Raw genomic sequence first — 21,986 nt, 5'->3', positions numbered from 1 at the left:
ATTCAAACAAAAAAAGTATAATGTGGAAGGTTTACCTTGTGCCAACTACTTAATGACCCTTTTCTACCCATTTTTGGATCATAGCGCAGATAAGCAGAGCCTATCTTTATAACAAACTTTTTTTTCTTGAATCCATAAAAAGTACATCATAATTTTAACAGATGACACCCAAAAAGATAAGGTGAAAATGAATGCAGATTTACCTGAATTCATTGAGATCAGATAAATAATTTGCTATCTGGAATCACCACAAGAACATTCCAGGGCTGAATGTGTACAATTCAGAATAGTGAAATAAAGCATCATTGCGATTATGGTAACACATTATGGATATAATGGTACAATAGAACTTTTATACTACTTTAAAATACATTACAGGTCCTGAAGTTTTGGTAATAATTGAGAAAGTTTAAGGGACAAAATAACAGTTTTGTTAGTTTTCATTTCATAAAAAAGGAGGCAGACAAAAAGCAGGAAACTATAGACCAGTTAGCCTAACATCTGTCGTTGGGAAAATGCTGAGTCCATTATTAAGGAAGCAGTCGCGGGACATTTGAAAAATCTTAATTCAATCAAGCAAAGTCAGCGTGGTTTTATGAAAGAGAACTCATGTTTGACAAATTTGCTGGAGCTCTTTGAGGATGTAACGAGCAGGGTGGGGATAAGGGGGAACAAATGGATGCGGTGTATTTGGATTTCCAGAAGGCATTCGATAAGGTGCCACATAAAAGGTTACTGCACAAGATAAAAGTTCACGGGATTGGGGTAATATATTAGCATGGATAGAGGATTGGCTAACTAACAGAAAACAGAGAGTCGGAATAAATGGGTCATTTTGCGGTTGGCAAACGGTAACTAGTGGGGTGCCGCAGGGATCGCTGCTGGGTCCTCAACTATTTACAATCTATATTAATGACTTGGATGAAGGGACAGATTGTAATGTAGCCAAGTTTGCTGATGATACAAAGATGGGTGGGAAAGCAAATTGTGAGGAGGACACAAAAAATCTGCAAAGGGATATAGACAGGCTAAGTGAGTGGGCAAAAATTTGGCAGATGGAGTATAATGTGGGAAAATGTGAGGTTATCCACTTTGGCAGAAATAATAGAAAAGCAAATTATAATTTAAATGGAGAAAAATCGCAATGTGCTGCAGTACAGAGGGATCTGGAGATCCTTGTGCACGAAACACAAAAAGTTAATATGCAGGTACAGAAAGTAATCAGGAAGGCAAATGGAATGTTGGCCTTTATTGCAAGGGGGACAGAGTATATAATGCAGAGAAGTCCTGCTACAACTGTACAGGGTACTGGTGAGGCCACACCTAGAGTACTGCATACAGTTTTGGTCTCTGTATTTAAGGAAGGATATACTTGCATTGGAGGCTGTTCAGAGAAGGTTCACGAGGTTGATTCTGGAGATGAAGGTGTTGATTTATGAAGATAGGTTGAGTAGGTTGTGCCTATACACATTGGAGTTCAGAAGAATGAACGGTGAACAGCGGGTAAGTGGAGCTGAGTCCACGGCCAGATCAGCCATGATCTTATTGAATGGCGGAGCAGGCTCGAGGGGCTAGATGGCCTACTCCTGTTCCAAATTCTTATGATTCTTATGATCTTATCGAAACATAAGATAATAAGGGGGCTCGACAAGATGGATTCAGAGAGGATATTTCCACTCATAGGGGAAACTAAAACTAGGAGACATAGTCTCAGAATAAGGGGCCACCCATTTAAAATTGAGATGAGGAGGAATTTCTTCTCTGAAGGTTGTAAATGTATGGAATTCTCTTCCCCAGAGAGCTGTGGAGGCTGGGTCTTGAATATATTTTCGGCGGAGAAAGAAAGATTTTTGAGCAATTAGGGAATAAAGGGTTATGGGGAGCGGGCAGGGAAGGAGAGCCGAGTCCATGATCAGATCAGCCATGATCTTATTAAATGGTGGAGCAGGCTCAAGGGGCCAGGTGGCCTACTCCTGCTCCTATTTCTTATGTTCTTAAACCAAACACTGATAAATATGAGCGAGAGAGACACACACATACACACACACACACACACACACACACACAAGTTCAGATAGACAAAGAGAGAGAGAAGGAAACTAAAAGGGCAGCTTCATTATTTTCTGCGAAGGATGAACCAGTGCATGAGCAAACAGAAAACAAAAGTAGGTTTACAAGAATGATTCAGAGCTTTTCTATTTTCTTCCAATAATAATCATCATCACAGGCAGTCCCTCGGAATCGGGGAAGACTTGCTTCCACTCCTAAAGTGAGTTCTTTGGTGGCTGAACAGTCCAATACGAGAGCCACAGACTCGGTCACAGGTGGGATAGATAGTAGTTGAGGGAAGGGGTGGGTGGGACTGGTTGCCATACGCTCTTTCCTTTGCCTGCGCTTGATTTCTGCATGCTCCCGGCATTGAGACTCGAGGTGCTCAGCGCCCTCTCGGATGCACTTCCTCCACGTAGGGCGGTCTTGGGCCAGGGACTCCCAGGTGCCAGTGGGGATGTCGCACTTTATCAGGGAGGCTTTGAGAGTGTCCTTGTAGCGTTTCCGCTGCTCACCTCTGGCTCGTTTGCCGTGAAGGAGCTCCGCGTAGAGCGCTTGCTTTGGGAGTCTCGTGTCTGGCATGTGAACTGTGACCTGCCCAGCGGAGCTGATCGAGTGTGATCAGTGCTTCAATGCTGGGGATGTTAGCCTGGATGAGGACGCTGATGTTGGCGTGCTGTCCTCCCAGTAGATTCGTAGGATCTTGCGGGGATGTCGTTGGGTGATATTTCTCCGGCAACTTGAGGTGTTTCCTGTACATGGTCCATGTCTCTGAGCCATACAGAAGGGCAAGTATTATTACAGCCCTGTAGATCATGAGCTTCGTGGCAGTTTTGAGGGCCTGGTCTTCAAACACTCTTTTCCTCAGGCGGTCAAAGGCTGCACTGGCGCATTGGAGGCAGTGTTGGATCTCGTCGTCGATGCCTGCTCGTGTTGATAGGAGGCTCCCGAGATATGGGAAGTGATCCATGGTGTCCAGGGTCGCGCCGTGGATCTTGGTGACTGGGGGGCAATGCTGTGCGGTGAGCACAGGCTGATGGAGGACCTTTGTCTTATGGATGTTTAGCGTAAGGCCCATTGCTTTCGTATGCCTCAGTAAATATGTCGACTATGTCCTGGAGTTCAGCCTCTATATGTGCGCAGACGCAGTCCCGTGTACCGTAGGTCGACGACAGAGATTGGGGTGATCTTGGATTTGGCCTGGCGACAACGCAGGTTGAACAGGTTCCCACTGGTTCTGTAGTTTAGTTCCACTCCAGCAGGAAGCTTGTTGACTGTGAGGTGGAGCATAGCGGCAAGAAAGATTGAGAAGAGGGTTGGGGCGATGACACAGCCCTGTTTGACCCCAGTCCGGATGTGGATTGGGTCTGTGATGGATCAGTTGGTAAGGATCACGGCCTGCATGTCGTCGTGGAGCAGGCGAAGGATGGTGACGAACTTTTGGGGGCATCTGAAACGGAGGAGGACGCTCCATATTTCCTCGCGGTTTACAGTGTCACAGGCCTTTGTAAGGTCGAAGGTGGTCATGTATAAGGGCTGCCGCTGTTCACTGCATTTTTCCTCCGACAACCCCAGACAAGTTCAATGAGTTCGGGCCATTCTGGCCTACCGCAGGCTTCTCACCACATCACCCTCCGATGTACTTCGATGACCTGGACCTGGCTATCGGGCCTCCACCCCCGCCAGCGGTGATCCGATCGGAACACCTCCAACGACGGCAGATGGACCTCTCCTCCACGACAGAGTCTTGGCCTCCTCAACGATGGCTGGACCTCCCGTGGCGACAGACAACCTGCTCCTCAACGACAACCGGGTCCCCCTCTCCCATGTCGGCGACTGGCCTTCCCTCCTCCTTCAGCAACAACTGGAGCTCTCCTTCCCCACCGGCGACCTGGCCTGTTCGCCATCTCCAACACGTGGTGAGTTCCATGGCTGTGACCCTCCTGCCCTCTCACCATGAACCCCGGTGGGCCACTGACCTCCCCAATGCCTGCCCCCAACCAGGCCTCGGACCACCTACCATCAAGGGCGCTACCCAGCGCCGAGCCTGCGGCCAACATCTCACCGTCGGCAACTAGGCTCATATAGCAGTGCCTGGTTTCCAGTCATCTTGGACCTCCTTGCCACTGGATCTTCCAATAAAATTAGCTGTGCAAACAATTGTAAACGACTGCAAATTTAGATCAAAACTTGAAAGGGTGATACCAGTGCCAGAATGAATCTCTGTAAAGCCAGTTTGAATCTGAAGCCTAAATACTCCTTTATTAACATAGCTTGGGTCTGAATAGCTGTAGACAAAGAGTCAAATGGAAGTGTGCGGCTTGTTGCAAATTTTCTTAAGCTAGCTCACTAGTAAAGTTTCTGGTGGAGATTTGAACAGGCGTTGTGAACAGACTAGTTGTTATGTTCAGAATAACTCCACAAGACTGTATGCTGTAAGCTCAAACTGATGTGACCTTAGTCTCTTTAATCAAACTCCAGAGTGAAGAAGCAGCATGGCAGACAACCTTTTTGTACTTGCTTGCACGAGGTGTGCAGGTGACCCTTGGGTCTCCAACAGGTGCACCCATGGTGACAAGTCGTACACTATTACAAAGTTCACATACATAACACTAGTAATGGAGGCAAAAAAATGTGTCAATGAAATTTGAAGAGATGGACACAATTAAAGGAGAATGTCACAATAGGGTGATCAAAATTCTGAAAGCTGCAGTAAAGGCTTCTCAACACATTAGCAGTCTTTACCAAGGCTGATGAGTCAGAAAATTGATAAAAGACAGAAATGGAAGAAAAAAAACACCCAAGCTGTAGGCATGCGTTTGCAGGCAAATGACGGAGCGAGCCTGCACTTAACCCCATTTCTCCATAGCTCAAGTGGAGGTGGTGCTGCAGGAAGTGGTTCCGAGGATTGTTGGTCCTTTATTCCAATCAACACCGCCATTCCCATGGGTCAGCACTGCGGGCATGCCTCCAAGGAGACGGAGCCCACTTTCAGGGTACAGACAGCCCTTACCATCAATGGATATGCCAGCCACATGTTACATAGTAGTTGGAGGTATCCTTGCAGCAGGTTGCAATACTCTGCATTTGGTTCACTACTGACCAGGAGAATGTAGATCATTGGCAAGTTAGAGCATCAAGGCCTGAAAAAATGGTTGATGGTACCTTGGGTGAAGCAAATCAAGACTTACTTTTGATCACTGGTGTGCCAATTTCCATGCGACGTTACTGAAAGCAGAATATATTATAATTGGGCTACTTCTAAGGTACCATCAAACATCATGATTAGTCAGATATTCATTTAACTTAGTGAAGCCATCTGGAATAAAGCCAAGTTATACCAGCCAAAATGCCATTGTTCTATGATGAACACAAGAATGCCTTTAATACAGCAAGAACCAAACAGTGTTTGATTAATGTTAAACTGGTTCAGTGGTACAGTCCCGGTGACAATATTTCTATAATACAGGATTTTCATCACACAATTAATCCAGAGCATGTAGCACAAACATAAACTTTCTTCCATACTCACCTAGCTCAGGTGCCTTGCTCAACACAAATGCGTATGCCCAGAATTTGCTGATCGGTCCATTGTAGAAGCCTTGGTCACATACAGATTGCTTCAAGCCACTGGTCGTCAGAATGTATACCATGTATGCTCCGGTACGGACAGCACCAATAATACTTTGAGGAAAGAAAGGACAACAAAATAATGTGGCTATATTACAATAATATTACTATAATGAAGATATTTAGCTATAGCAACCATACTTTTCTTCAAAACTATTCAAATGAACCCTGATCAAACATGAACACTACAGCAGATTTTTTTTTTTAAAAGCAACTGTCTTTTATAATGTTTTGTAGAATAAATGCACATTTTATTTTAAACTTGTGAGTCCTGTGCAAAATGATTTCCATACCACATGAAATTAAGCAAGACAATAATGCACACCAGTTACCTGCCTTGGGCAAAGAGACACTGAAATAATTTTGAAACTTGCTGAAAGTCCAGAGATTCAAGACCCGTTTGAATTAAGCTCACAAGTCAATTCATTTATTTGGCTTTTCTATTCTTGCAGGTACTGATAGAAGGACTTTACTACACGTTATCCTAGCCATCTGAAACCAACTTTAGTCCCAGAATACAAGCAATGCCAAGCCTCGCAGTCTCTTGATTTTACATGCTCACTAAAAACATCCCAAACTTCATTGATTTTTGAAATTCTAAACCATGTATTATTAGTCTGTGGTTGAATATGCAATTTTGTGCTACATTTCTAAACAATATATAAAATTCACCCACTTCACTGGCCTGAATTTTGCATGTAATAATAACGGTACAATAGAGTACATCAGACAGCAACTTCTGGCGTCCACACATGCGCAGTTAAATGAGGAAATCCATAAGGATGCGCTATTGCAGTCCTCGCCGATTGACTTGGCACTGAAATGACTGCAACAGCAAGAACTTGCTGTACCTGTCCACTAGTTCCGCACTAAAAACAGCTGAAAAGGTTAGGGCTGGTGCATTCAGGAATATGTAAGTTTTAACGGCGTGATAAGTATTGCTGAACAGCCTCCCTGGGCCTGGAAAATTTATTTTACACATGGGAGTCTTATTCCATTAGTGTTGGAGATTTTTACAAATCCAGTGTAGCGCTGGAAAAGATGCAGGATTAGAGGAAATCTACGCTGAGAGAAGCCTGCAAAATCTCTGGGCAACCGTCAGCGAGGTACCCCAAAAGTATGTCACCATACTCCGCCTGCTCCATGACGATATGCAAGCCGTGATCCTTACCAATGGATCCATCACAGACCCAATCCACATCTGGACCGGGGTCAAGCAGGGCTGCGTCATCGCCCCAACCCTCTTCTCAATCTTTCTCGCTGCCATGCTCCACCTCACAGCTGATAAGCTCCCCACTGGAGCTAAATTACAGAACCAGTGGGAAGCTGTTCAACCTTCGCCATCTCCAGGCCAGGTCCAAGACCACTGCAACCTCTGTCGTCGAGCTACAGTACGCGGGCGACGCCTGCGTCTGTGCGCACACAGAGGCTGAACTCCAGGACATAGTCGACGTATTTACTGAGGCGTATGAAAGCATGGGCCTTACGCTAAACATTAGTAAGACAAAGGTCCTCCACCAGCCTGTCCTAGCCGCACAGCACTGCCCCCCCAAACATCAAGATCCACGGTGTGGCCCTGGACAACATGGACCACTTCCCCTATCTCGGGAGCCTCCCATCAACAAGAGCAGGCATTGATGAGATCCAACACCGCCTCCAGTGTGCCAGTGCAGCCTTCGGCCGCCTGAGGAAAAGTGTGTTTGAAGATCAGTACCTCAAAACTGTCACCGAGCTCATGGTCTACAGGGTCGTAGTAATATCTGCCCTCCTGTATGGCTCAGAGACGTGGACCATGTACAGTAGACACCTGAAGTCTCTGGAGAAATACCACCAGCAAGATCCTGCAAATCTCCTGGGAGGACAGACGCACAAACATTAGCGTACTCGGCCAGGCCAATATCCCCAGCATTGAAGCACTGACCACACTTGATCAGCTCTGCTGGGCAGGCCACATAGTCCGCATGCCAGACACGAGACTCCCAAAGCAAGCGCTCTACCTGGAACTCGTCCACGGCAAACAAGCCAAAGGCGGGCAGAGGAAACGTTACAAGGACACCCTCGAAGCCTCTCTGATAAAGTGCAACATCCCCACTGACACCTGGGAGTCCTTGGCCATAGACCGCCCTAAGTGGAGGAAGTGCATTTGGGAGGGCACTGAGCTCCTCGAGTACCATCGCCGAGAGCATGCAGAAATCAAGCGCAGGCAGTGGAAGGATCATGCGGCAAACCAGGTTCCCTGCCCACACTTTCCCTCAACGACTATCTGTCCGACTGTGGTTCTCGGATTGGACTGTACAGCCACCCAAGAACTCATGCTAAGAGTGGTGGCAAGTCTTCCTCGATTCCGAGGGACTGCCTATGATGATGATGATGAATGGCAAGCGCCGTTCCTTCGCCGCTGACAGCAAAATCCAGGCCATTATGAACATCACTCAATAAAGCATGTAATCAGCAAGTCCAGCACTAACATTTGAACATCTCTTTTGTGAGAGAAGGGAAGAACTGTGTTGGTGTTTGATATACATTGCCCAACAACCTCAAACACAATGCGTTCAAAAACCTGACAGTTCCACAACTCCTACACTGCCTAACTTGACCGATGGTTGGACAGTCATAAGATACAAGTTTTCAGCATTCTGATTTTCATCTGGAATGCAGCTACAAATGGGAAAAATTACACAAGCTGAAATCTAAAGTAAATTTAAAGTAAGGAAACAGATGCTTGCCAATCATAGACCACCCAACGCGCTGCACCCATATGTTGTGCTGTAACCCTGCTCCCACCACAAACAACAGCCACAGACTGGCTCAGTGCAGAACATCTTAACAATTTGTTTCATTTCACTTGCTTTGGACCCTCCCTTGGAAAAGAGGTTCTTTTTTTGTTTACACAAGATCAAACGTATCAAAGTAACTGGCAAAATATTAATCATCAAAAAGACCAACGACCAGTGCCATGAGGTTGTTGCAAAAGTGAGTAGGATGTAAAGCCAGGACAATTAAATATAAACCTAGAAACATAATCCTTTCCTTTGTACAAGGCTTTAGTCGGGCGACATCTAGAATTCTGTGCTCAATTTGGTCTCCACACATAGTGGGGGCTAGCAAGGCCCTAAAAAAAGGTTCAGAGGATTGCATAATTGATATCTAGTTTTAAGGCCCCTTAGGGCAGGCTTTTTACTTTGGGATGGATTGATGGTACCATGTAGGTTGCACCATAGAGAGATGGGTCAGGCTTGATGGATCAGCTGGTCCTTTCCTGTCCTTTTTTTGCAGGTTTGTTCATAATATATATTTATACTATATTGTATGATGTATGCTTTTTTAAAAAAAAGGGCTCCTAGAAATACAGAATGTATATCGCAGACACTTCTGTTGAATGCCCCGTACTCAGATGATGCACAGCAGTCACTAAGAATTGCAGCAGCACTTCTACCTACACATCTGCAGGCTATTTAAGAGAAGCAGGAACTCTACGATGCAAAAAAAAGTGTTGTCTTTATTTTAAAGAAGAAGTTGAGTCAATAAACCTGACCTAAATTAGTGTAGAAATGTCAAGTCATAATTTTATTTCCAGATGATGACTTCTAATTATGTGTTGAGAAAGAGAGATGATTTAAGCAAAGTAATGCTACACAAATAAGCCTAAAACATGCACAGGGTTGTAGCTATTGTTCAGCCATGAACTCAGTGAATGGCAGTGCAGGCTCGAAGGGCCGAATGGCCTACTCCTGCATCTATTTTCTATGTTTCTATGTAAGCATTATATTAGGGCTCAACTTTAGCCAGCTAATCGTTATTCCAAATCGACTTAGGTCAGCATATGTGGCCACTTCAGAAAACCCTTGGAGAGTTAAGAAATCGGCGCAGGTAGGTACATCGGAGGCCATTCGACCTGGGATAGGGGCGGGAAGGGAAGCGGAAGGGACCTGCACCTAAAGCACCAAGACTTACAAAGCACCAAACCTTGGAAGCAAAAAGTAATAAGCATTCAATAACAAATAAAAAATTGAAGTAAGTCCTACCTTGATCTTACAACTCAGCGCGGAAGGCAGTGGGCCAGCCGGTGCGGGAGGCTTGGGCTCGGGGTGGGCAGGAGAACCTATAGTGCTCCTCCCTGGATGATTTCAGTTCTGCTGCCCGCCTGCCCCTAGCCCTGGCCCTGGCCGAGTGGCCTCCCGGTGCAATCGATCTCTTAGAAATCAAATGGATCTAAGCAGTCTGTGCAATTGCCACACCATACCCCTATTCACAACATTTGGCTGGCATTGGGTCCCACACAGCGGCTGCAGCAAGACACGGAGAGGCTGGAGGAGAGGAGCTACTGCACATGCGCAGACACTCCAGTGTGCATGTGCAGACGTCCTGGCACTGTTTTCAGCGCAGGTCGCTGGCTCCACCCCCAACTCGACTGGCCACGCTGTGCGACCACAGGGAGGAGGCCGGACAGCAGCCAAAGTGGGAAGGAAATTTTTGCCGTACTGCTGAACGGAGAAAATCGGCGCATCTCCGTTAAGTATTTTGTACGACTCATTTAGCGCAAAAAATTACTTTTTCAGCTTTGCCATGGTGGAAAAACGAGCGCAAACCTGCCGAATTTCTAGCCCTTTGTTACTAAAGAAACAAGTTATGTATTCATGTGCCCTATGGGCTATGAACACAAGTTGCAAAACGATAAATAATACAGACACACAAGTACAAATGATAAGTTTAAAAATTTGGTTATTGGTGTGATGTTTGTCAAACAATATTAAAATATTCAAGTTAATAAATAAATTGTGTGAACTTTGTTAGACTAAAAGATTAAAGATGGATCTTTTTCGTTTAATATTTAAAACTCATCTAATGTAAATGGAAAAAGCAAATCGACGCATCAGGGGAGAAAAAATAAAGGCAGATAGCACCTTTCACAGGTAGGTTGGTATTAAGTATGGAAGAACTCCACAAGACTGAGTACTGTGAGCTAAAACTGATGTGACCTTAGTCTCTTTAATACAACTCCAGAGTGCCTAAGCAGCATGGCAGACAACCTTTTATACTTCCTTGCACGAGGTGTGCAGGTGACCATTGGGCCTCCAACAGTTGCGCTCCCTGGTGGCAAGTCTTAACACAGTTACAATGTTTACATACATAACAGTTGGATTATTTCAAAAAAGAAAATACTCTAGAGCAGAGCCAAGTTTATTCTAAGATGATTGAAATGCTTCCCTACACAAAATCCTTTCCCACAAAAAGTGTGAGGAGCTCATGGACATCTTTGTCTCTAAGATTGAGACCATCCCGTCAGCTGCCTCTGCCACTTCCCTTTCTTCCCCTGGACAACCAGGCCAAACTTCCTCCAAAGCTCCCCCTTGCCGTAGCCCTGAACTCGCATCTTTCTCCAGTTTCGTTCCGATCTCCACTCATGAACTTTCCAAGCTCATCCTGTCCAAGAGACCCACTTCCTGCTCCCTTGACCCTATTCTCACTAGACTGCTGACCACCCAACTTCCTTTTCTAGCTCCCATGTTAGCTGACATTGTCAATGGTTGTCTCTCCCTCAAATCTGCCATCATCACCCTTTTCCTCAAAAAACCAACCTCGACCCCTCCGCCCTTACAAACTATCACCCCATCTCCAACCTTCCTTTCCTCTCCAAAGTGAATGTGTTGTCGCCTCCCAAATCCATGCCCATCTTTCCCGCAATTCCATGTTTCAGCACCTGCCACAGTACAGAAATAACTCTCATCAAAGTCACAAATGACATCCCTTGCAACTGAGACAATTGACATCCTTTGCAACTGAGACCAAGTTTGCTGACGATACAAAGATGGGAGGAAAAGCAATGTGTGAGGACACAAAAAATCTGCAAAAAGACATAGACAGGCTAAGTGTGGGACAAAAATTTGGCAGATGGGAGCATAATGTTGGAAAGTGTAAGGTCATGCACTTTGGCAGAAAAAAAAAATCAAAGAGCAAGTTATTATTTAAATGGAGAAAGATTGCAAAGTGCCGCAGTACAGCGGGACCTGGGGGTACTTGTGCATGAAACACAAAAAAATAGTATTGCAGGTACAGCAAGTGATCAGGAAGGCCAATGGTATCTTGGCCTTTATTGCAAAGGGGATGGAGTATAAAAGCAGGGAAGTCTTACTACAGCTATATAAGGTATTCGTGAGGCCACATCTGGAATACTGCGTGCAGTTTTGGTTTCCATATTTACGAAAGGATATACTTACTGGAGGCAGTTGAGAGAAGGTTCACTAGGTTGATTCCGGGGTGAGGGGGTTGACTTATGAGGAAAGGTCGAGTAGGTTGGGCCTCTACTCATTGGAATTCAGAAGAATAATAGGTGATCTTATCAAAACATAAGATTATGAGGGGGCTTGACAAGGTGGATGCAGAGAGGATGTTTCCACTGATAGGGGAGACTAGAACTAGAGGGCACAATCTTAGAATAAGGGGCTGCCCATTTAAAACAGAGATGAGGAGAAATTTCTTCTCTCAGAGGGTTGTAAATCTGTGGAATTCGCTGCCTCAGAGAACTGTGGAAGCTGGGTCATTGAATAAATTTAAGACAGAAATAGTCAGTTTCCTAAATGATAAGGGGATAAGGGGTTATGGGGAGCGGGCGGGGAAGTGGAGCTGAGTCCATGATCAGATCGGCCATCATCTTATTGAATGGTGGAGCAGGTTCGAGGGGCTGTATGACCTACTCCTGTTCCTATTTCTTATATTCAAACTATCCCTTCTCGTCCTTCTTGATTTGTCTACAGCCTTTGACCACTGTATCCTTATCCAATGCCTCCCCACTGTTATCCAACTGGGTGGGACTGCACTCACCTGATTCCATTCTTATCTGTCTAATCATAGTCAGAGAATCACCTGCAACTGTTTCTTTTGCCCCCCACCCCCCCCGCCATCGTTACCTCTGGTGTCCCCCAAGGATCTATCCTTGGCCCCCTCCTATTTCTCATCTACATGCTGTCCTTTGGCGACATTATCCGAAAACACAGCATCAGTTTCCACACGTATGTTGATGACATCCAGCTCTACCTCACTACCACTTCTCTCGACTCCTCCACGGTTTCCAAATTGTCAGACTGCTTGTCCAACATCCAGTTCTGGATGAGCAGAAATTTTCTCCAACAAGTGAAGACCGAAACCATTGTTTTCGGTCCCCGCAACAAACTCCGTTCCCTAGCCACCGACTCCATCCCTTTCCCCAACTTCTGTCTGAGGCTGAACCAGGCTGTTCGCAACCTTGGTGTCATCTTTGACCCTGAAATGAGCTTTCGACCACATATCTGCAGCATAACTAAGACCGCCTATTTCCATCTCCGTAACATCGCCCATCTCCACCCATGTCTCAGCTCATCTGCTGCTGAAGCCCTCATCCATGCCTTTGCTACCTCTAGACTTGACTATTCCAACGTACTCCTGGCTGGCCTCCCACATTCTACGCTACGTAAACTAGAGGCGTCGCACCAGGTCCCGTTCACCCATCACCTCTGTGCTCGCTGATCTACATTAGCTCCCAGTTAAGGAATGCCTTGATTTCAAAATTCTCATCCTCATTTCCAAATCCATCCATGGCCTCACCCCTTCCTATCTCAGATATCTGAGCTCCTTTAATTCTGCCCTCGAGCATCCCCGATTATAATCGCTCAACCATTGGTGGCCATGCCTTCTGTTGCATGGGTCCTAAGCTCTGGAATTCCCTCCCTAAACCTTCCGCCTCTGTACCTCTGATTCCTCCTTTAAGACGCTCCTTAAAACCTACCTCTTTGACCCAGCTTTTGGTCGTCTGCCCTAATTTCTCCTTATGTGGCTCAGTGTCAAATTTTTTGTCTTATAGTAATCCTGTGAAGTGTCTTGGGCCTTTTTGCTATGTTAAAGGCACTACCTTTATATAAACACAAGTTGTTGTTGATGAATGTAAAATATGATGGGTTAAGATAAAAGTTAGAGATAAAAAAAAAATCAAACTTAGTCCATTTCCTCATATTCATTTTCACACTGTAAAACAATGAAATCACTGTGCAAATCAGTCCCTTTAGCTGACAATCAAACCTTCAGCCTAATGATTAGTAAACAACAAATTATTTATTGCTTTGCTACTTCTAAGTTGGGCACATTGGACAGAAAGCAGAAACATTTCAGAGGATATGAAAAAACTAATTAAACCAGCACAATTGCACTAATTCACAATTTATGCGATTCAGTAACAGTAATAGTTGGCACTTGACCAATCAAGTACCCCATTTAAAAACAATATTTCAATTACACTTTTGATGCAATTACTGGTTAAATATTATTCCTTGGCTCTGGGCAAGAGAAAGTGAAAATAGTGGCAAGCAGTCGCCTTTGGACTGCTAGTAGGTGCAGGGACATCCCAGTTTTCCTGTTGTTTTCAATTCTGATCATGGATTCAGCTCCACTTCCCTGCCCGCTCCCCATACCCCTTTACGCCCTTAATCACTCAAAAATCTGTCCCTGCCTTAAATATATTCAATGACCCAGCCTCCACAGCTCTCTGGGGCAGAGAATTCCATAGATTTACAACCCTCAGAGAAGAAATTCCTCCTCATCTCAGTTTTAAATTGGCGGCTCCTTATTCCCAAAATCCCAAAAGACCTGTTCAAGGGTTCAGTGTTCCGGGTCAACCAACTTTGGAGCAAATCCAAATGAACGGCAAGCAATTTTATTTTGTGCAATAATTAAATACCACAGCTTTTGCATGGTACAGTAGTGTAGTGGTTATGTTACCGGACAAGTAATCCAGAGACCTGAATAAATAATCCAGAGAATGGGGGTTCAAATTTGAAGAGCAGTCCAGTTAGTCGCATTCCCCTGCTCTTTTTCCATATCTCTGCAATTTGTTCTCATTTAAATATTTATCCAATTCCTTCTAAGGCTACTATTTAATCTGTATGCACCACCCTATCGGGCAGTGCATTCCAAATCCTAACCACTCATTGGCGTTTAAATTTAAAAAAAAAAGATTTCCTCATGCCATTTCTGGTTCTTTTGCCAATCATTTTAGATCTGTGCCCTCTGGTTATTGACCCTTCAGCCATTAGAAACAGCTTCTCTCTCTTTACTTTATCTAAACCCTTTATGATTCTCAACACCTCTATCAAATCTCCTCTTAGCTATCTCTGCTTTAAGGAGAATAACCCCAGCTTCTCCAGTCTATCCACATAACTGTAATCCCTCATCCCTGGAACCATTCTAGTAAATCTCTTCTGTACCCTCTCCAAAGCCTTCATGTCCTTCCTGAAGTGTGGTGCCCTCAATTAGACACAATACTCTAGCTGGGGCCGGACCAGCGTTTGTATACGTTTAGCTTAACTTCTTGGCTTTTGTACTCTCTGCCTCTATTTTTAAAGCCTAGGATCCCATATGTTTTATTAACTGCTTTGTTAGCCTGTCCTGTTGGGACGGGCTTCACTTGAACCGTGCTGGGACTATGGCCTAACGAATCGAATAACCCTGGTTGTAGAGAGGGCTTTAAATGGAATAGTTGGGGGGAGGGTTCAGGTGAGCAGAAATGCAAAAAGTCAAAGAGAAAGGAGAAGGCAATAGAGCAAGGTAGCGATGGGGAAAATGAAAATCAAAGTGTGACAGAAAGGGACAGAATGTATAAAAATAAGTGCATCAGAAAGTGGGGTCAATGCAGGGAAAAATGGTAGAAAGACAAAATTAAAAGCTCTATCTGAATGCACGCAGCATTCGTAATACGATAGATGAGTTGACACCACAAATAGATACAAATGGGTATGATCTGATAGCCATTGCAAGGAGACCAAGGCTAGGAACTGAATATTCAAGGGTATTTGACAATTCTGAAGGATAGATAGAAAGGAAAAGGAGATGGGGTAGTTCTGTTAATAAAGGATGAGATCAGTGCAGTCGTGAGAAATGACATTGGCTCAGAAGATCAAGATGTAAAATCAGTGTGGGTGGAGATAAGGAATAATAAGGGGATGAAGTCATTGGTGGGCATAGTCTATAGGCCCCCTAACAGTAGCCACACTGTCGGACAGTGTATAAATCACAAAATAATGGAGGTTTGTAAGAAAGGTACAGCAATAATCATGGGCGATTTTAATCTTCATATTGATTGGTCAAATCAAATTGACCATGGTAGCCTTGAGGAAGAGTTCATAGAGTGTATCCTGGATGGTTTCCTTGAATAGCACATTGTGGAACCAACCAGGGAGCAGGCTATCTTAGATCTAGTACTGTGTAATGAGACCGGATTAATAAATGATCTCCTAGTAAAGGATCTTCTAGGAAAGAGTGATCATAGCATGGTTGAATTTCAAATTCAGTTGGAGGGTGAGAAAGTTGGGTCAAAGGTATGAAGGCAGAGTTGGCTAAACTGGACTGGGAAAATAGATTAAAGTGTGGGATGGTTGATGAGCATTGGCAGACATTTAAGGAGATATTTCATAACTCTCAACAAAAATATATTCCAGAAGGAAAGATTTTGAGAAGGGAGCACCATCTGTGGCTAACCAAGGAAGTAAAGGATGGTATCAAATTGAAAACAAGGGCATACAAAGTGGCCAAGACTAGTGAGAGGCCAGAGGATTGGGCCATTTTTAAAAACCAACAAAGGACAACTTAAAAAAAAAGAGAAGATGGATTATGAGAGTAAACTAGAAGAAATATAAAAACAGATAGTAAGAACTTCTACAGGTATATAAAAAGGAAAAGAATAGCTAAAGTAAATGTTGGTCCCTTAGAGGATGAGACTGGGTAATTAATAATGGGGAACGAGGAAATGGCAGAGACTTTGAACAAATATTTTATATCGGTTTTCACGGTAGAAGACACTAAAAAACATCCCGATAGTGGATAATCAAGGAGCAATAGGGAGGAAGGAACTTAATACCGATGTGGAATTGGTATGGGTGGAGCTACGGAATACCAAAGGGCAGAAAACGCTAGTGGGAGTTGTCTACAGACCACCAAACAGTAGTAATGAGGTTGGGGACAGCATCAAACAAGAAATTAGGGATGCGTGCAATAAAGGTACAGCAGTTATCATGGGCAACTTTAATCTACATATTGATTGGGCGAACCAAACTGGTAGCAATGCGGTGGAGGAGGATTTCCTGAAGTGTATTAGGGATGGTTTTCGAGAATAATATGTCGAGGAACCAACTAGGGGGCTGGCCATCCTAGACTGGGTGATGTGTAATGAGAAAGGACTAATTAGCAATCTTGTTGTGCAAGGCCCCTTGGGGAAGAGTGACCATAATATGATAGAATTCTTTATTAAGATGGAGAGTGACACAGTTAATTCAGAGACTAGGCTCCTGAACTTAAGGAAAGGTAACTTCGATGGTATGAGACGTGAATTGGCTAGAATGGACTGGCGAGTGATGCTTAAAGGGTTGACCGTGGATAGGCAATGGCAAACATTTCACGATCACATGGAGGAACTTCAACAATTGTACATCCCTGCCTGGAGTAAAAATAAAACGGGGAAGGTGGCTCAACCGTGGCTAACAAGGGAAATTAAGGATAATGTTAAATCCAAGGAAGAGGCATATAAATTGGCCAGAAAAAGCAGCAAACCTGAGGACTGGAGAATTTTATAATACAGCAGAGGAGGACAAAGGGTTTAATTAGGGGGGGGGGGGGGGGAATAGAGTATGAGAGGAAGCTTGCTGGGAACATAAAAACTGACTGCAAAAGCTTCTATAGATATGTGAAGAGAGAAAGATTAGTGAAAACAAACTTAGGTCCCTTGCAGTCAGATTCAGGTGAATTTATAATGGGGAACAAAGAAATGGCGGACCAGTTAAACAAATACTTTGTGTCTTCCTTCGTGAAGACAGAACCAAATAACCTTCCGGAAATACTAGGGGACCGCGGGTCTAGTGAGAAGGAGGAACTGAAGGAAATCCTTATTAGGCAGGAAATTGTTAGGGAAATTGATGGGATTGAAGGCCGATAAATCCCCAGGGCCTGATGGTCTGCATCCCAGAGTACTTAAGGAATAGCCCGAGAAATAGGTGATGCATTGGTGATCATTTTCCAACAGTCTATTGACTCTGGATCGGTTCCTATGGACTGGAGGGTAGCTATTGTAACACCACTTTTTAAGAAAAGAGGGAGAGAGAAAACGGGTAATTATAGACCTGTTAACCTGACACCAGTAGTGGGGAAAATGTTGGAATCAATTATTAAAGATGAAATAGCAGCACATTTAGAAAGCAGTGATGGGATCGGTTCAAGTCAACATGGATTTATGAAAGGGAAATCATGCTTGACAATTCTTCTAGAATTTTTTGAGGATGTAACTGGTAGAGTGGACAAGGGAGAACCAGTGGATGTGGTGTATTTGGCTTTTGACAAGGTCCCACCCAAGAGATTGGTGTGCAAAATTAAAGCACATGATATTTGGGGTAATGTACTGACGTGGATAGAGAACTGGCTGGCAGACAGGAAGCAGAGAGTCGGGATAAATGGGTCTTTTTCAGAATGGCAGGCAGTGACTAGTGGGGTGCAGCAGGGCTCAGTGCTGGAACCCCAGCTATTTACATTAATGATTTGGATGAGGGAATTGAGTGTAATATCTCCAAGTTTGCAGATGACACTAAGCTGGATGGCGGAGTGAGCTGTGAGGAGGACATTAAAAGGCTGCAAGCAGGACTTGGACAGGTTAGGTGAGTGGGCAAACGAGTGGCAGATGCAGTGTAATATGGATAAATGTGAGGTTATCCAATTTGGTGGCAAACACAGAAAGACAGATTATTATCTGAATGGCGGCAGATTAGGAAAAGGGGAGGTGCAACGAGACCTGGGTGTCATGTACATCAATCATTGAAAGTTGGCATGCAGGTACAGCAGGCAGTGCAGAAGGCAAATGGTATGTTGGCCTTCATAGCTAGGAGATTAGAGTATAGGAGCAGGGAGGTCTTACTGCAGTTGTACAGGGCCCTTGGTGAGGCCTCACCTGGAATATTGTGTTCAGTTTTGGTCTCCTAATCGAAGGAAGGATGTTCTTGCTATTGAGGGAGTGCAGCGAAGGTTCATCAGACTGATTCCCAGGATGGCAGGACTGACATATGAGGAGAGACTGGATCGACTGGGCCTGTATTCGCTGGAGTTTAGAAGAATGAGAGGGGATCTCATAGAAACATATAAAATTCTGACGGGACTGGACAGGTTAGATGCAGGAAGAATGTTCCCGATGTTAGGGAAGTCCAGAACCAAGGGACACAGTCTAAGGATAAGGGGTAAGCCATTTAGGACTGAGATGAGGAGAAACTTCTTCACTCAGAGAGTTGTTAACCTGGAATTCCCTACTGCAGAGAGTTGTTAATGCCAGTTCATTGGATATATTCAAGTGGGGGTTAGATATGGCCCATAAGACTAAAGGGATCAAGGGGTATGGAGAGAAAGCAGGAAAGGGGTACTGAGGTGAATGATCAGCCATGATCTTATTGAATGGTGGTGCAGGCTCGAAGGGCCGAATGGCCTACTCCTGCACCTATTTTCTATGTTTACACTGGCCACTCTTCAGTCATTTGCCACACATCCACTCAACTCAAATATAACTTAAGGACAAGCCCTATTTCTTCTTTCATTTCCCTCAAGATCATTGAATGTATCCCATCAGGACTCAATACTTCATCCTCCTTCAGATCAATTAGTTTACCTCATATTTATTACATCTCTTTTCTTGCTTTTAACCAATTCAGGATTTTTCTCTCCAATTCTCTCCCTCTTCTATTTTTAACGTAGCTCTTTTATGAACACGGAAGCCAAGTACTTTCCATTTATCCTCTACTACCTCTCCTCTGACATTTAACAATGTTAGTCAGAATGCAACTCAAATTTCCATTAGAAAAATATAACTCCCATTACAAAATTAACCATTAACTTTTAAAAATAAATTAAATTTTTTAGAACATTTTACTTCTGCCTGCCACGTCCTCCTATTCCCCCATTCCCCCTCTTCTATTTTTAACTTTGCTAATTTTTCAATAACTCAAATAATGTCTAGTCTAACACCCGTAGAAAATGTCTTCAGAAAAATAGCTATTTTCTGTATTTCTAGGGTTCTGTTGTACATTTTAACGGTGTGATTCACATTTGAAAATCTGCCTCCGATTGGCTGAAAATCTGTTGGAGGGAGCATTCAGAAAATAATCATTACTTGGGATTGGGACTCTCACTCAGTAGTGAGTATTCTAGTATAAAGTGTCAGGCAGAGACCTACCACTGAAGGATGAAGGATGTAGCCCAAATATGCTTAGATGAGAGATGTTTGTGGAACAATTTTAGCATCCTTAACAGCTTGATCTGGCTGAACGGTGAAAAAGATCAAGCTTTCTTGATTCTTGCTCTTAAAAAAGAGTTACCCAATGACAAGATGCACTGGTAAGGCTTAGGTTTAAACTTTATTCCCCACATGGCAAATTCCCAATCTCAGCCAGAGCCACCTGGAGTGCTTCACATTATAGAGTAATGGAAAAATATAGGAACATAGGGCCTAAAATTGGCCAGGAGTTGCTCCGTTTTTTTTGGAGCAATATGATTTTTCTGGAGTATCTTAAAAATCCCCATTTTGCACATTCAATTTGCGCCAGTGTAAGTGAGTTAGTTAGGATTTTTTTTTGTTTAGTTTTTTTTTCCAAAAGGGGGCGTTACCAGCCACCTATGTCAGTTTTGGCCATTTAAGCCACTTTGGACAGCTCATAGTTGCTCCAAACTAAATTAGGCCAGCGTATGTGGCCACTTGTGGCCGTACAGAAAACCCTTGTAGAGAGTTAAGAAATCAGCGCAGGTAGCCAGAGATAGGGGTGGGAAGGGAAGCAGAGAGGACCTTACAAAGCACAACATTCAAGAAGCATAAAAACCATCAAAAGAAATAAAAAATAAAACTTAAGTCCTACCTTCCTAACTCGGGCCTGGGAAGTCAGCGGGCCGGCCGGTGCGAGAGGCCACTCGGCTGGGGATAGGTGCGAGCGGGACGACCGGGCGGGAGAGCACAGGGAACTGACTCTCTATCTGACTGACTCTCTCTGACTATTCCAGGGATCTGATTCTCTGACTATTCCAGCAGCCAGCCTGGCACTCGTCATGAGGCCACTCAACTGGGGATAGGGGCGGGACGCATCGGGTCCCACGCTGTAGCACAGCTGGGGGCAGGAGCTACTGCGCAAGCGCAAAACCTCCAGTGCGCATGCGTTGAGCTGCCGGCACTGTTTTTCGAGCAGGGCTCTAGCTCAGTCACCCTAATGGACAGACCACACCGCGCGCGCCAAGCCATGGGAGAGGCCACAGAGTGGCAAGAATCTGGGGAGATCTTTTCAGCACCATTTTCACCCTAGGAAGTTGGCGCATCTCCCGTGAGTGCGCCGAAAAAAACGGGTGGGCCAAATTTGGGCCCCTTTGGAACAGGAGTAGGCCATTTAGCCCCTTGAGCCTCTTCTGCCATTTAATCAAATCATGGGTGATCTGTGATCTAACTCCATATACCTACCTTTGCCCCATATCCCTTAATACATTTAATTATCAGAAATCCATCAATCGCAGATTTAAAATTAACAGTTGACCAAGTATCAACCACCATTTGCAGAAGAGTGTGTTTTTTCCTAACTTCATTCCTGAAAGGTCTGGCTCTAATTTTTAGGATATATTCCCTGGTCCTAGTTTCCCCAACCAGCAGAAATAGTTTCGCTCTAGCTACCCCATCAGTTCTCCTTAATATCTTGAAAACTTCGAGCAAAGCACCCCTTAACGTTTGTGCAATCTCTCTTAATTTAACTATTGGGAGTCCAGGTGTCATTCTGGGAAATTTATGCTACACTCCCTCCAAGGCCAATATATCCTTCCTAAGGTGTGGTGCCCAGAATGAACACAGCACTCCAGATGTGCTCTAATCAGGGCTTTATATAGCTGCAGCATGACTTCTAACCCCTTGTATTCCAGTCCACTAGATATAAAAGCCAGCATTCTGGATCCGCACGGTCTCTCTGGGAGTCCACCATCCTCTGCAGACCGGAAGTGATGGGCTCCATGGTGTGCGCAGAGCTCTGTGCAATGTTGGATGCGGGCTCCTCCACACTCCTTATCATTGTCGAGGCTCTTGGGCATCTTTGCCATTGCACCTATCATCTCCGAGTGCATGGCCGTACTTCTTGTGAACGTTTCTCCATCAAAATCCTCATCGGAGTCCTGTGCAGCAGAACTCGTGCGCAAACTCACCCTCCGGGGAGCTGGCTCCCTAGCTACCTTTTCCCCCTGGCCTTGCTGTAGCCCGCTCGTCCCCAGTGCATCACCCAATGCAGCCCCCTCTA

The 21,986-nt window shown here is 44.6% G+C and overlaps 1 protein-coding gene across 3 annotated transcripts in view; it reads right to left on the bottom strand.

Annotated features, from left to right (window-relative positions):
- Positions 1-21,986, bottom strand: part of elovl6 (ELOVL fatty acid elongase 6) — a 208,445-nt gene that overhangs the window by 10,994 nt on the left and 175,465 nt on the right. For all 3 annotated transcript variants that reach the window (XM_070871267.1, XM_070871278.1, XM_070871274.1), the window contains exon 3: positions 5,582-5,733. In XM_070871267.1, coding sequence (XP_070727368.1) covers positions 5,582-5,733 — 152 coding nt within the window. The remainder of the gene's footprint in view (positions 1-5,581; positions 5,734-21,986) is intronic.

Source organism: Pristiophorus japonicus, chromosome 2, assembly GCF_044704955.1.
Source record: "Pristiophorus japonicus isolate sPriJap1 chromosome 2, sPriJap1.hap1, whole genome shotgun sequence".
Classification (NCBI taxonomy): Eukaryota; Metazoa; Chordata; class Chondrichthyes; family Pristiophoridae; genus Pristiophorus; species Pristiophorus japonicus.
Note: the sequence above shows the minus strand (reverse complement) of the source record. Positions and strands in the feature narration are given on the sequence as shown.